General features: G+C 35.1%; 1 protein-coding gene and 1 long non-coding RNA gene across 3 annotated transcripts; both read left to right on the top strand.

Annotated features, from left to right (window-relative positions):
- Positions 1–216: 216 nt before the first annotated feature.
- On the top strand, positions 217–8,619 carry LOC131640622 (MLP-like protein 43). Its single transcript, XM_058911003.1, has 2 exons — positions 217–455; positions 8,158–8,619. Exons 1-2 carry the CDS (start codon positions 269–271, stop codon positions 8,439–8,441), a joined length of 471 nt encoding a protein of 156 aa, XP_058766986.1. The 5' UTR covers positions 217–268; the 3' UTR covers positions 8,442–8,619.
- An 822-nt stretch (positions 8,620–9,441) lies between these two features.
- LOC131640624 (uncharacterized) lies at positions 9,442–11,155 on the top strand. 2 transcript variants are annotated; one of them, XR_009295297.1, is made up of 3 exons: positions 9,442–9,824; positions 10,537–10,676; positions 10,751–11,155. It is a non-coding gene; the product is annotated as an uncharacterized LOC131640624 (long non-coding RNA). The 2 variants fall into 2 exon arrangements; XR_009295298.1 differs by having other exon boundaries at positions 10,366–10,676.
- The last annotated feature ends 2,473 nt before the right edge of the window (positions 11,156–13,628 follow it).

Raw genomic sequence — 13,628 nt, 5'->3', positions numbered from 1 at the left:
CAGTATTTCGGAAGTGAACTTCCGAAATAATTGTTTCGGAAATGAACTTCCGAAGTAAGTCAATTTTTTTAAAAAAACACGCTTTCGGAAATGAACTTCCGAAGCAGGGGTAGTTTTGGTTTTTCGCAGGAGGTGACCACCCATAGAGAGGTGGGTAAAGAAATTTTCAATTATAATGCGATCCAATTTCTATTTAAGGCACTTGGTTGCATTCACTTTCATCATATCAACCCTTGTTTCTTTCATCTTTGTCTTTGTCTTTCCAAAAATGGTTCTCTCTGGAAGGCTTAGTACTGAAGTTGGTATCAAAACACCTGCTGACAAGTTCTTCAAACTTTATGCATCAGAGCTTCACGAATTGCAAAATCATTGCGAAAGAATTCATCATGCCAAACTGCATGAAGGTGAAGAGTGGCACGACACTGATACAGTTAAACACTGGACATATGTCATAGGTAATTAATTATAAAGTTTTTCTACATAATATCATTAATTGAGTTATCTAATTCGTTTAAAAAGTAAAAAAATTGACATATAGTCGGAATCCAATAACACAAAAGTGTCAAAATTTATAATATGACATCTTCAATAACTCTCACGACTCTCTTTCTCACTATTTTAAATATATTATCACTAAATTTCTTTCTCTCTAACTATTTTAAATTTACTATATCACTAAGTTTTTTATAACCTAGTGCTATGAATCTTTTGATCTTTGATTTAGTAACTATTTTAAATGTGATTTAAATGTTGATTTTTTTTTAATAAATAATTCATGATTTTTACATGCATGTTTATGAATGAAATATGCAATATATATATAAATTTTCAAAACCGGTAGGATCATGATCCATTTTACAATCTATTGATTCACGATCTTGTATATCCCTTCTTTAATTTTATTTAAGATCTCAATTTTGACTACTTTGGTTGAAGCTGCCATAACATAATAAAAGGTCAAGTTGCTAGATCGTCAACTCAATTAACTTCCCTATAGAAATGTTGAATGTGCACCCTTCAATATGCAAAACGCATTTGACGAATTCTCTTCGCCAAATTCCAGAGTCCAGACTCTCTAATTTAAATTTTAGAAAACCCTTTAGCTCTAGCCAACTATGACTTTCCAAAGTTAATAGTTCTCTAATATTTACCTAAGGAGAGAAAAAACACAAGAAGCGTAGAACAAGAAAGAACTAACAAAATACAAAATACAACACCACCAACAAAACAAAGAAAAACCACAACCAACCATCAATTAAAACCACTAGAGAGAAACCACACCAACTACACAACAACACGCCGCCCCAACAGTATCAAGTTAGATCTCAGACGACCGATCAACCAAAAGTAGAACAGGAGCCACATAACAAACACAAACCACGTAACACCCGGGAGCCAAGCCAAAATTCTTGATGCATTATTGGATCAAACAGAGGATATGATTTCGAAGCCAATCATTGAAGGGTACAACGTTCAGTTGGGACTTATGATGGAGCCAGCTCAAAGCCAAAAAATAGATTTATCCTTCAATGCATTCGGATTATATGGTACATCATTGAATATCTTATCCTTTCAAGCCAGCCAAATAGTACACACCATAGCATACCAAATCAAAATAAACCTACCCCTTATCTTAGACCTAGGATGCAAAGAGAGAAAAAACTCAAAGACAAGACAACGATCCCTATACAGATCCAAATGCACACCTAACCCCTTCAATATCCTATACCGACACCAACAACCAGACTACAAGTCTCAAACAAATTAGATACCGACTATACTTCATCCCAACAAAAAATACATAAAATATCATCAAGATTAGTAATAACCTTTCGCTTAAATAGATTTTCTTTAGAAGGAAATCTATCTCGTAGAAGTTGCCGAGAGAAGACCAGAACCTTATAAAGAACCCAGCTATCCTAACAACTCAAGGATTTGAGAGCGCAAACTAAACACTCTCTGCAGACTTATAACTACTCTCAACAAGGGTTTGTGTTAGTAGTTGATTAGTTGATAGTTGATAAAAGATAGTTTTAGAGAGTTGTTTAGAAAGAAGGCTATGTCATTGATTTCTTGGATGATGAATTACAAGATAGCAATTGCCTATTTATAGGCTCAAGTCACCAACCTCTCAATGGTGGTGAATATTTCTACATCTCTTTAGTTCTTTCTAGAATTCTCATGATAGATTAGTATCATGATGATTCTAGGTTGATCTACCATATCCATTCACACTAGAGTTCTAGATTATTCTACCATATTCCTATACACTATAATTCTAGGATATTCTACCATTTTCATACATATTATATCTAGAATATTCTAGAAATTTGTAGCAATTTCAACACTCCTCCTTGATGCAAATTTCCGTGACTCCAAGCATGGCTCGTAGTTCTTCAAATGTTGGTCTCGCCAACGCTTTCGTGAATATATCTGCAATTTGATCTTCTGTCCTGCAGTAGTCGAGTTTGATCTCTTTAGTTGCTTCAGCTTCTCTGATAAAGTGATACTTGATTGCTATGTGTTTTGTTCTACTGTGATGCACTGGATTTTTCGCCATTGCAATTGCTGATTTGTTGTCACAATTGATCTTAGTAGGCTCATCTTGTTTTTCTCCCATGTCTTCGAGTATCCTGCGAAGCCATATAGCTTGACTCGTTGCTTCAGCAGCTGCCACATACTCTGCTTCTGCTGTTGATTGTGCAACTGTAGCTTGCTTCTTTGATGCCCAAGAAAACATTCCTGATCCTAGAGAGAAAGCATAGCCAGAGGTGCTCTTCATGTCATCTACCGAACCTGCCCAATCACTGTCGGTGTAGCCAAGTAATCCTGAGTTGGTTTCGGTAGTGTACCATATACCGAACTCTTTTGTTCCTTGAAGATACCTCAAAATTCTTTTTCCTGCTCCAAAGTGTATTTGACTTGGGCTTTGCATGAATCTTGATAGAAGACTTGTAGCATACATTATATCTGGTCGTGTAGCTGTTAAATATAGAAGACTTCCAATTAGACTTCTGTATTTAGATGCATCAGCTTGTGGTGCTCCATCATTCTTCTGTAGTTTCTGATTTGTTATGAGTGGAGTAGCGACAGGTTTGCAACCGTACATCTTGAATTTCTTAAGTAAGCCTTCTGTGTATTTCTTTTGCGAGATAAATATCCCTTCATTTCTCTGACTTACCTCTATACCGAGGAAGTAACTCATCAAACCAAGGTCGGTCATCTCAAAGGTCTTCATCATGTCTTCTTTGAACTCCATCATCATCTTAGTATTGTTTCCCGTGTAGATAAGGTCATCTACATATAGTGAGAGTAAGAGAGTGTACTGACCTTGGGACTTGATGTAAAGTGTAGGCTCACTCTTGCTCCTCCAGAATCCTCGATCCATGAAATATTGATCAATTCTGCTATACCATGCTCGAGGTGCTTGCTTCAAACCGTAGAGTGCTTTTCTTAGTCTTAACACTTTGCTTTCTTCACCTTTGGATATGAATCCTCGTGGCTGCTCCACATAGATCTCTTCTTCAAGTATGCCATTAAGGAAGGCAGATTTGACATCTAGTTGATGGATACTCCATCCTTTTTGTGCCGCAAGAGCTATTAGAGCTCTTATGGTATCAAGACGAGCTACTGGTGCAAATGTCTCATTGTAGTCAATCCCAGGTTGTTGTGAGTAACCCTTAGCTACTAGCCTCGCCTTGTGTTTCTGTATGGTGCCATCAGGGTTGAGCTTTGTCTTATAGACCCACTTAACCCCAATGATATCTTTTCCATGGGGACGATTTACTAACTCCCATGTGTTGTTTTTCTCGATCATCTTTATCTCTTCTTCCATTGCCTTGACCCATACTTCCTGCTTTGACGCTTCTTCAAAACTTCCAGGTTCAAGTATGGCCATGTTACAGGTTTCATATATGTCCACCAAGGATCTTACTTGTCTTGGAGTAGACTCTGGTGATGATAGTTCTTGTTCTTGTTGTTGTGGTGGAGGCGAAAGAGATTCACCTGATTCTTCTTCCTCAGGTTCTTCATCCTCAGGTTCTTCATCCTCAGGTTCTTCTTGAGGTAGTTGAGCTGGTATAAGGATGTTCTTCTCCACTTTTTCTTCATCCCAATTCCAAGAAGCATTCTCATCAACTTCAACATCTCGACTGATGATGAGTTTTTTAGTTTGCAAGTTGTAGACACGGTATCCCTTAGAGATTGTGCTATACCCTAGGAAGATACCTCGTATAGTCTTGTCTTCAAGCTTATGCCTCTTCACGTCTGGAATATGAATGTAGCATATAGATCCAAAGACCCTTAGGTGCTTTGCTGATGGCTTGTTCCCGCTCCAGGCTTCAATTGGAGTCTTATCTTGTACTGCCTTAGTTGGACATCTATTGAGTATGTAAACAGCAGTGTAGACCGCTTCAGCCCAGAATGTGTTAGGCATTCCCTTCTCCTTGAGCATCGATCTAGCCATCTCCATAACTGTGCGATTCTTTCTCTCGGACACACCATTTTGTTGAGGTGAATATGCGACTGTAAGTTGTCGCTCTATGCCTTCATCCGCGCAAAATCTGTCAAACTCGCGAGAGGTATACTCTTTGCCGCGGTCACTTCTTAGTACTTTTATCTGTTTTCCACTTTGATTTTCCGCAAGGGCCTTGAACTTTTTGAATACTCCAAAGACTTCTGATTTTTCTTTTAGGAAATAGACCCATGTCATTCTAGAGAAGTCGTCAATGAAGAGTATAAAGTACCTGTTGTTCTCATGTGATGGCGTCCTCATCGGTCCACATACGTCGGTATGTATCAGCTCCAACAGGTCTTTCGCTCTCCATGCTCCAGTTGTTGAAAATGGAAATCTGTGTTGCTTACCAAGGAGACACCCTTCGCACACTTCATTGTTTTCCTTTATGCTTGGAAGATCTCTCATCATGTTCTTCTCATGTAACTGCTTCAAGGCATGTGTGTTGAAGTGGCCAAATCTTCGATGCCAGAGCCATGAATCATCAACTTGTACTTTCATGGCAATGTTAGTTGCATATTTTAAATTTAGCGGGAAGCTTCTATTGCTCTTATTCATCTTCACTTGGGCAATCTCGGCCCTTTTATTTTTGTTGTCTAATATTTTGCATACACCTCCTTCAAAGTGAAGTGTATAGCCTCTCTCCATCATTTGACCAATGCTTAGAAGATTTTCTTTTAGGCTGGGAACTAGTAAGACATCATGGATGAGTCGCGTACCTTTATCAGTCTCCACCATGACAGTGCCTTTTCCTTTTGATTCAACCACACTACCATTTCCCAGTCGGACTTTCACTTTGACAGACTCGTCAATGCTTTTGAAAATAGTCTCATCCTTGGCCATGTGATTGCTACATCCACTATCCAAGTACCAGCTTCCTCCTTTTTCTTTCATTGAGTCTTGAGTGGCATAGAACATACATTGTTCTTGATCATGCTCCTCTGCAATATTAGCTTGATGCCTATCTTTGTTGCGACAATTTTTCTCTATGTGTCCGAACTTCTTGCAATGGTTGCATTGTGGCATATTACGGTACCAACAATTTTTCTCTGCGTGGCCTGGTCTTTTGCATATATTGCATGGAGTATTTTTATCTGGCTTGTTCTTAAAGAAATTTCTAGAAGCTTCTCTTCTTCTAGAAGTCTCTCCATAACTCTTCTTTCCTTCATCTTCTTTATTTTGGGGCCGAAATTTGAGCTTTGATTGGAAGGCATTTTCAAGTGTATCTTCTTTATGCATATTCAATCTTTGCTCATATGCTTCAAGAGAGCCCACCAGTTCTGTCACTGATAGAGTGGACAAATCTTTGGTTTCCTCAATCGTTGTCACGATTGGGTCAAACTTTGGGGGCATAGTAATTAGAATTTTCTCAACAATTTTCTTGTCAAGAATATCATCCCCAAAAGCTCTCATTTGATTAACTATTTCTTTGACTTTAGAATAGTAATCTTTAACTGTCTCAAAATCCTTCATCTTCAATAGTTCAAAATCTCTTCTTAGAGATTGAAGTTTGACAGCACGTACCTTATCACTTCCTTGAAACTCCTCCTTCAATGTGTTCCACGCATCTTTGGCAGTCTTAGCTCCCATAATTCTTGGAAAAATTTCATCAGTCACGGCTTGTTGCAAGGTGAACAACGCCTTTGAATTTTTCTGTCTATTTTTCTTCAACTCCTTTTCTTGAGTTGCATTAAGAGTTGAAGTATCTGCGGGAACATTGAAGCCTTCTTCTACTATGTCCCATAAATCTTGAGATGAAAAATATGTTTCCATTTTAACACGCCAGAAATCATAATTTTCACCATTGAAAATAGGGACAGAAATAGATGATGATTGAGTGGTGTTATCCATAGCTTAGAAATTGTTTTTGAAGTGGGTTAATATTACAAAGGAAATTTTTGAAGTAGTTGGGAGGATTTTAGAATGTTAGGTAGGTAATATAACTACGCCCAATGTATGACCGAACGTAGCTCTGATGCCACTGTTAGTAGTTGATTAGTTGATAGTTGATAAAAGATAGTTTTAGAGAGTTGTTTAGAAAGAAGGCTATGTCATTGATTTCTTGGATGATGAATTACAAGATAGCAATTGCCTATTTATAGGCTCAAGTCACCAACCTCTCAATGGTGGTGAATATTTCTACATCTCTTTAGTTCTTTCTAGAATTCTCATGATAGATTAGTATCATGATGATTCTAGGTTATTCTATATTTTACATACATTTATAATTCTAGATTGATCTACCATATCCATTCACACTAGAGTTCTAGATTATTCTACCATATTCCTATACACTATAATTCTAGGATATTCTACCATTTTCATACATATTATATCTAGAATATTCTAGAAATTTGTAGCAATTTCAACAGTTTGGTTTACAAAGGCCATAAAGAAGAAGACATCTTTAGCATGACTCCACTCCACGAGTCGTGCACCATTGAGAGACGAAGCTCTTAGAGAGAAGAGAGAAACTAAGCAGCACGAGGTTCTTCGTGAACAAAAAAGAACGTCTTCATCTACGATCTCAAATTAAAGACCTATGATCCAACCTACTAACCTCAAACACAGACCTGTCTTGAATTTAAAAAATGAGGAAAAGTCTAGAAAATTTAACCATTAGGGAAGAACTACCAAGCGAGGGATCTTTCCAAAAAGAGGTCGAACAATCAAGTCCAACCTTCTTAGACAAGGCCTTCTAAAACCAATTCATAGGATTATCCTACTTTGATCCAACAGGGTCATTCCTCTCCACCAGGTAGAACAAGAGCGAGTCCCCGAAGATCTACCTCCCCACCGGGAGTATATAAAAGAAACCAAAGAACAGGCAAATAAAATATCCGACCATAGACTAGATGGGCTCGGCAGCCTCCATCTCCACTAGGTAAGAAGAGCTAGATTTATTAGTATAAGATCTTTACCACCTAGGGTTGGCTATAACTAGTAACCCGGGATATCGAAAAGAGAGAGTCTGAATCTTATAGTGCAAAAAACCTTTAGCCAGCTGAAGAGGGGTCAACATTAACTCAATAAAACTGCTCTTGTGAAAGGTAACCCCAACACCCGAGACAAGCTCTAATTCCATCGCGATAGCTTTGGTTGAAATATTCATAAGCACTATAAGGTCGTTATTATTTTTATACTTTTAATTTTTAATTTTTCAACTCATATTAATAGAAAAAGTCAAGTTTAGTAACTGTTTTTTAACATGAGTTTTCAATTATTTTTTTACTATCTTTAATTTTTTTTTCTAATTGCTATATGAAATAGCTATGAACTTTATTAGCTATTAATACTACTAATTTAGTAAAAATTTCAATTTACTTATCAACTACGAATCATTAAATTATGAACTACAAATCATCATCTATAAATTATCAGTTATCTGGTATAAATTATAAATTACAAGTCATGAACTATAAAATATCAAATAAAATATAAAATAAATTTTTATGACTGTGTATCAGAAAAAAAGTTGTTATGATCAATCTATTTTATTTAGAAAACAAATGCATCCTAAAATAAATTATTTCAAAAATGAAAACAATGTGTAGTTTTTATTTTATTTTAAAAGATCCTTATATTCTTTTCTATTACTCTTACATTCAACTTTGTTATTCTTGGTATCAATTTCATAACAATAGATGGTGAGGTACACACATGTCACGAGACTATTGAAGAAGTTGATGAACAGATCAAAAAAATAACTTGGAAGCTTTTTGGTGGAAATATTGATAATCACTATAAGATCTTTAAGCTCATCCTTGAAGTAAGTGATAAGGCTGATGGTACTGCTGTTGTTAAATGGACTGTTGAATATGAGAAAATCAGTGAGGATATTAATCCTCCAAATGGATGGATGGACTTCCTTTTCAAAAATACTCGAGATGTTGATGCTAATCTTGTCAAGGAAAGGATAGCTCTATAAGACAAAAAGAAAGAAGGATGTCAATGCAAGTGGCTGGCTTAAGTGTTCATCTTTATAATGAATTAGTGTGATGTTTGTAATATTGGCATATTATAGCATATGTATATTGACTTCTGTTGTAATGCAGTTGTTAGTGCTACTGAAATATGATTGCCCTATGCCCCTATAGAACCTATAAAAAGACTTTTTGTTGATCTTGGTTTGTAATATATAGGTTGAAGAATCTGTCCTAAATTATGTGATGCAAATAAATAAATAAATGAATATGTTATTGCTTTTTAGTTCTATTATGTCTATCGATCTATGTGCAATAGTTTTTCTTTAAGCAAACTTTATATTCATATCCATTCCTTTATCACTATAATTCTTAAGTTTCTATATAAAACACACTTTCATGTTTTTACCTAGTTTTTTTAATTGTTTTAATTGTTTTGACTCATTGCAATGTTTTGTTTGTTTTGAATTTTACTTGCCATAGTTGAATCTTATAATTATGAATATGGAAAGCAATGTCAATAGTTCTTTTCTTAATGAAAATTTTCTTGAAAATTTGTACATGACACATTTGAAAAGTTTTGACAATTTGAAGTATGCTAAAATGTATGCAAATTACAACAATTGATCAATGGACTGAAACAAACTTCTAAAGGTCGGAATTTTTGTTTCATTAAAACAAATAGTAAATTGCTTAACATGATTTTACTTCGGTCACTTTTTTCATGAAGGAATATTTATTACATACATTAGATTTTCTTTCATTTTAATATTTAAGTCACTTTTTCCTCAGTTATCAACTATCTACCCAATATTAAAATGTAGTCCAAAATTACTACTTTACCCTTACAACCAATATATTTTACACTACCAAAAGGTCTTTCATGTAATTAACAAAATCAATATTCATCCATGCCATTTGTACACCTATAATTGGTCAATTTATTCAATTTTTATACTTTGCCAATACACTTTTCAGAAACTTTCATTTCTCTCCAACAAATATACTCTCTTTGCAAGCAACACAAGCACCATACCTCTTTCTGCAAACATCACCAACACTTGTCCTTGTCTCGTCACTTCAAAATTCAAAATAAAGATCCCTCACTTTACCTTGTCTTCCCCCTTCTCTCCTAAAACCCTAGCAGACAAAGTTCTCTTCATTTTTCCCTTTTCCATGTCTCTCTATTTAATGGTTCCTTTCGAAAACTATTTCCTCTCCTCCTTCTTCTTCGTTAAACTATGGAGGCATGTCTGTTATTATCAATAATGGTGGATCTGACGGTGCTGGTTAAGAGATGTTGGTGGTCTCTGAAAAACTAAGGGTGAAGATCTCACATTTGATGCTTTGAAGAATAACTACCTTCTTCTTCAGTTGTCGAGTTGTCGGTAGGTGTATCTTTGCCCACTTTCTTCCTGATTTTTATGCTTTAATGTGTGTTTTTGGTTTCTAAACTATAATACCCATTCAACTGATTTGTTCTTATTCCTTTTTTTCCTGTAGATCTGTTTATGGATGTAGATCTGTTTATGGATTGTTATTTCCAAACTATTGATACTTCATATGTCTTTTTCGGGAGTAATTTTTTTGGTTTAAGAAAAATGTTTGATCATTTGTGGTTCTGATTTATTGAGAGTTAGAGAGTTCTGATTTTTAATTGATATTACCTTTTATAAGGATTTGGTAAATTTTATTGAAGCCTCTAATGTCATAGTTAAGGATTCTGTTTTTTCTTTTGTTTACTTAGATGCATCGACATAGCTTTTTTTATTTTTGTTTTTCATTTTCATTTAAGTTGGTTTTTGTTTCCTTGTCACTTTCATTTTGTATTTTTTTTGTCACATATTCATTTCATTTTAAGTGATTAATGAACGTTTTTCTATGTGCAAAGAATCGACTGTTTATTATATTGGTTTTTCCTTTGTTCAGCATATGTTTGTTTCAAACTTGCTCCAAATTTGTGTTTTTGAGACATCTTGATGTTCTGCTACAAATTTTGAAGGAGATGAACTAACTCCATCTGCAAAAGTATTGATTTTTTCACTCAGCTACTAAATACTTTTCTTTACTTTTGTTATCATTAGATATCTCCGAACAAAGTGTCAAGACCTCCAATTCTTATCAGGGACTTGAAACCTAAACAAAACGTTTGGAAAATTGTTATTTGTGTCGTGGATCTATGGATCTTAAAGAAACATAATGGACAATAACATCTTGAAGCTATTATACAATATGCAAAGGTATTGCATTTGGGCTTTCTCTGTTCTGTTTTGGTTTTTACTTTTGACTTGCCTAACTCTTTTATTTAACATAGGCTGGAGAAACTCCGACAAACACACGCCGATAGCGTAACAGCTGGAAAATTCATGGAAGAGGTTAGACACTCCCGTAAGCTTTGTAAATCATAGTTATGTAATCAAATGTGTAACCTGTAAGTTTTTATAGTTTTATGTAATCAAATGGCCAAGCTTGACGTTCCCGTGAAACTTGTGATAGACTTCGCAGTGGCTTATACCATGGATGACATGGACATGGTATTTGTCGGAGCAGATGGAGTTGTTGAAAATGGTGTTATAATTAATATAATGGGAACATATCAAATTGTGTTGGTTGCAAAGAGTATGAATAAGCAGGTTTTTATGGCTGCTGAAAGCTACAAGGTGCATTTGACTATTTACTACTTACAATTATCAATCTAATATTTTAGCTGTTGTTTCCTGTGTTCATAAACATAGAAGGTTGACGAGCAGTTGATTTCAGTGTACCTATTCCATCCATGGTTGACGAGCAAAACCGACAAATCACATAAATAAGAACTCAGGATGAGAACTCAGGATTCTGGTAGGTGGTATGATGAAGCGCTATACTGAAATCTATTGCATGAAATCAACAGCTGAACGATTTTTCTTGTGTAATATGTATGATGGGAGTCTATAACTTGACTTAATTGCAGATTCATAGTCCGATCACTACGCCAAACAAGTAAAAAGACAGCGCTTTTTTTTGCTTTAGACAGCGCTTTAAAGCGCTGTCTATTCCCCCGCTGCCGTAGGTAATGGCAGCGCTTTTTTTCACCTTGAAAGCGCTGCTAAAGACCCCCTTTAGCCAGCACTTTTACCTATAAAGCGCTGCTAAAGGCCACCTTTAGACAGCGCTTTTTTATAAAAAACGCTGCTAAAGACCCCCTTTAGACAGCACTTTTCTCAAACAAAATTTTTAAGAAAAAGCCTTTAAAAAGCGCTGTCTATTCCCCCTTTTTGGCAGCGCTTTCCTCAACTTTAGATAGCGCTTTTCATTAAAAGCGCTGTCTATTCCCCCTATATAAAATTTTTTTTCACTTAAAACAAAGTGCTGCCTATTATGAGTCTGCATATATGCACCAGATTTTCACCATTTTAGCACCAGATTTTTACCACAATTTGCACCAAAATTGTTTAAACTTGAAACAAATTTGTAGCTTCAATATAAAATTTGAAACAACAACATTAATATACATCTTCACAAAAGAAATTCAGGATATAAAAAACCAAGCATATGAACATTGAATAATGTCTTGTCAAAAATACAATGAATAGATAGAACTTTTCAATAGAAAAGTCATCAACAAAATAAGAAATCACATACTTCTCATATACTTCTTAAATAATTCTATCAAATATCGCTCATGATCTATACAAATCAATGCATCAAAAACGCAGAGTATATTGTTTTTCCAGGTTCACTTCCATGAGTTGCATCCTTTATGACCTGTCATTTCAAATTATGTAAAACTATAAGTAATTGGCATACCGATATTCATAAAGTATATAAATAAATGTATTAAAATGAATCTGATAATTAGTGAAAAACAAACCCAGTAATAACATGTACACCTGGAAACAACTGATACCTAACTACCTATAATATGAAGTCAAAGCGAAAGGTTTACATGCCTTATTATACCTCAATCAAACTGATATGTTCATTTATGCCTTATTATAAATGAACATATCATTATAACAGAAACCACATGATACAGATAGATCACATGAAGAAGGATACGTTGTAGCCTTCAGCATCGGTTCAACCATCTGCACAGGAAAAAACAAAACATCAATTGACATAAGAGAAAGGAATCTGAAAGAAATAAGCAAATCCAATGTTAAATCTATGGTTGCACAGAGGGGGAAAATCCCAATTAGCATCTGATAGGGACTTGGGTAATATGAGATGTTTGAGTCCCGCATCAAGGGAGGGTTCACCAAACACTTGAGCATCCCATTATACGCACGCGTCTATAAACATCAATAATGCGTTGAATACTTATAGTCATACTCTATGCATGGAACAAAGAAGCACATAATGAACCATCACAATAGAAACACAAAGTAGAAACACGATGATCTTAATACATTACTATTAAGTATTGAAAACAGAAAGAGAACAACTTAATAATATTGAGCTGCAATTTCACCTCTTCTAGTAGTCGTGCAGATCCTAAAAGACGCTCCAAAAAATTCAGCTTCTCATCATTATATCTTCTCCTTTTCAAGCTGCCATGAAACAAATATTATAACCAAACCAACAAGACCAGACCTATAATAACCTCATATATTGATGGAGAAAATTCAGCAGAAACACATTTCAGAAGGAAAATAACAAAATGAAGGGAAAGAAAGAAGCAACATTGCAGTCTGTTTAATCATGCAAGAGAGTGAGCCATCTCTCGTAAGACTATAATTCATTTCAGAAGGCAAATAACAAAATGAAGGCAAATAACACATTTCAGAAAATTTTGTATTTCATTTTATAATTAAACCAATAGAAACCTGGCTTGCATCCAGAACCATAGCCATGACCTCTTGGGCATTTGAACCTTCCAGTGGCCTATATGTTTGTTACCCTGTATGGACTCTGCGACCATACTGAATTCAAAGAAAATTGTTGCGGCTCAACATTGCACTTTTTGCAATTGACAGTCCTGCTACCAACAACTAAAATACAAAAAAAAATTAATCACTATAAATTACTCTTTGTCAAGAATCCCTTTAATCATGACATATCAATTCTTTTCATAACAATGCTTAAAAGACATGTGTTATTTCCATATAATTAAAACCTACTAGAAAGTTACAAGTAATTATTGCTAAAAAAGATCTTTGAATGAAAATATGTTGGTATTTCCATTACACAACTAAGAGTTACAACTTCTC

The sequence above is a fragment of the Vicia villosa genome, unplaced genomic scaffold (assembly GCF_029867415.1).
Source record: "Vicia villosa cultivar HV-30 ecotype Madison, WI unplaced genomic scaffold, Vvil1.0 ctg.003240F_1_1, whole genome shotgun sequence".
Classification (NCBI taxonomy): domain Eukaryota; kingdom Viridiplantae; phylum Streptophyta; class Magnoliopsida; order Fabales; family Fabaceae; genus Vicia; species Vicia villosa.
Note: the sequence above shows the minus strand (reverse complement) of the source record. Positions and strands in the feature narration are given on the sequence as shown.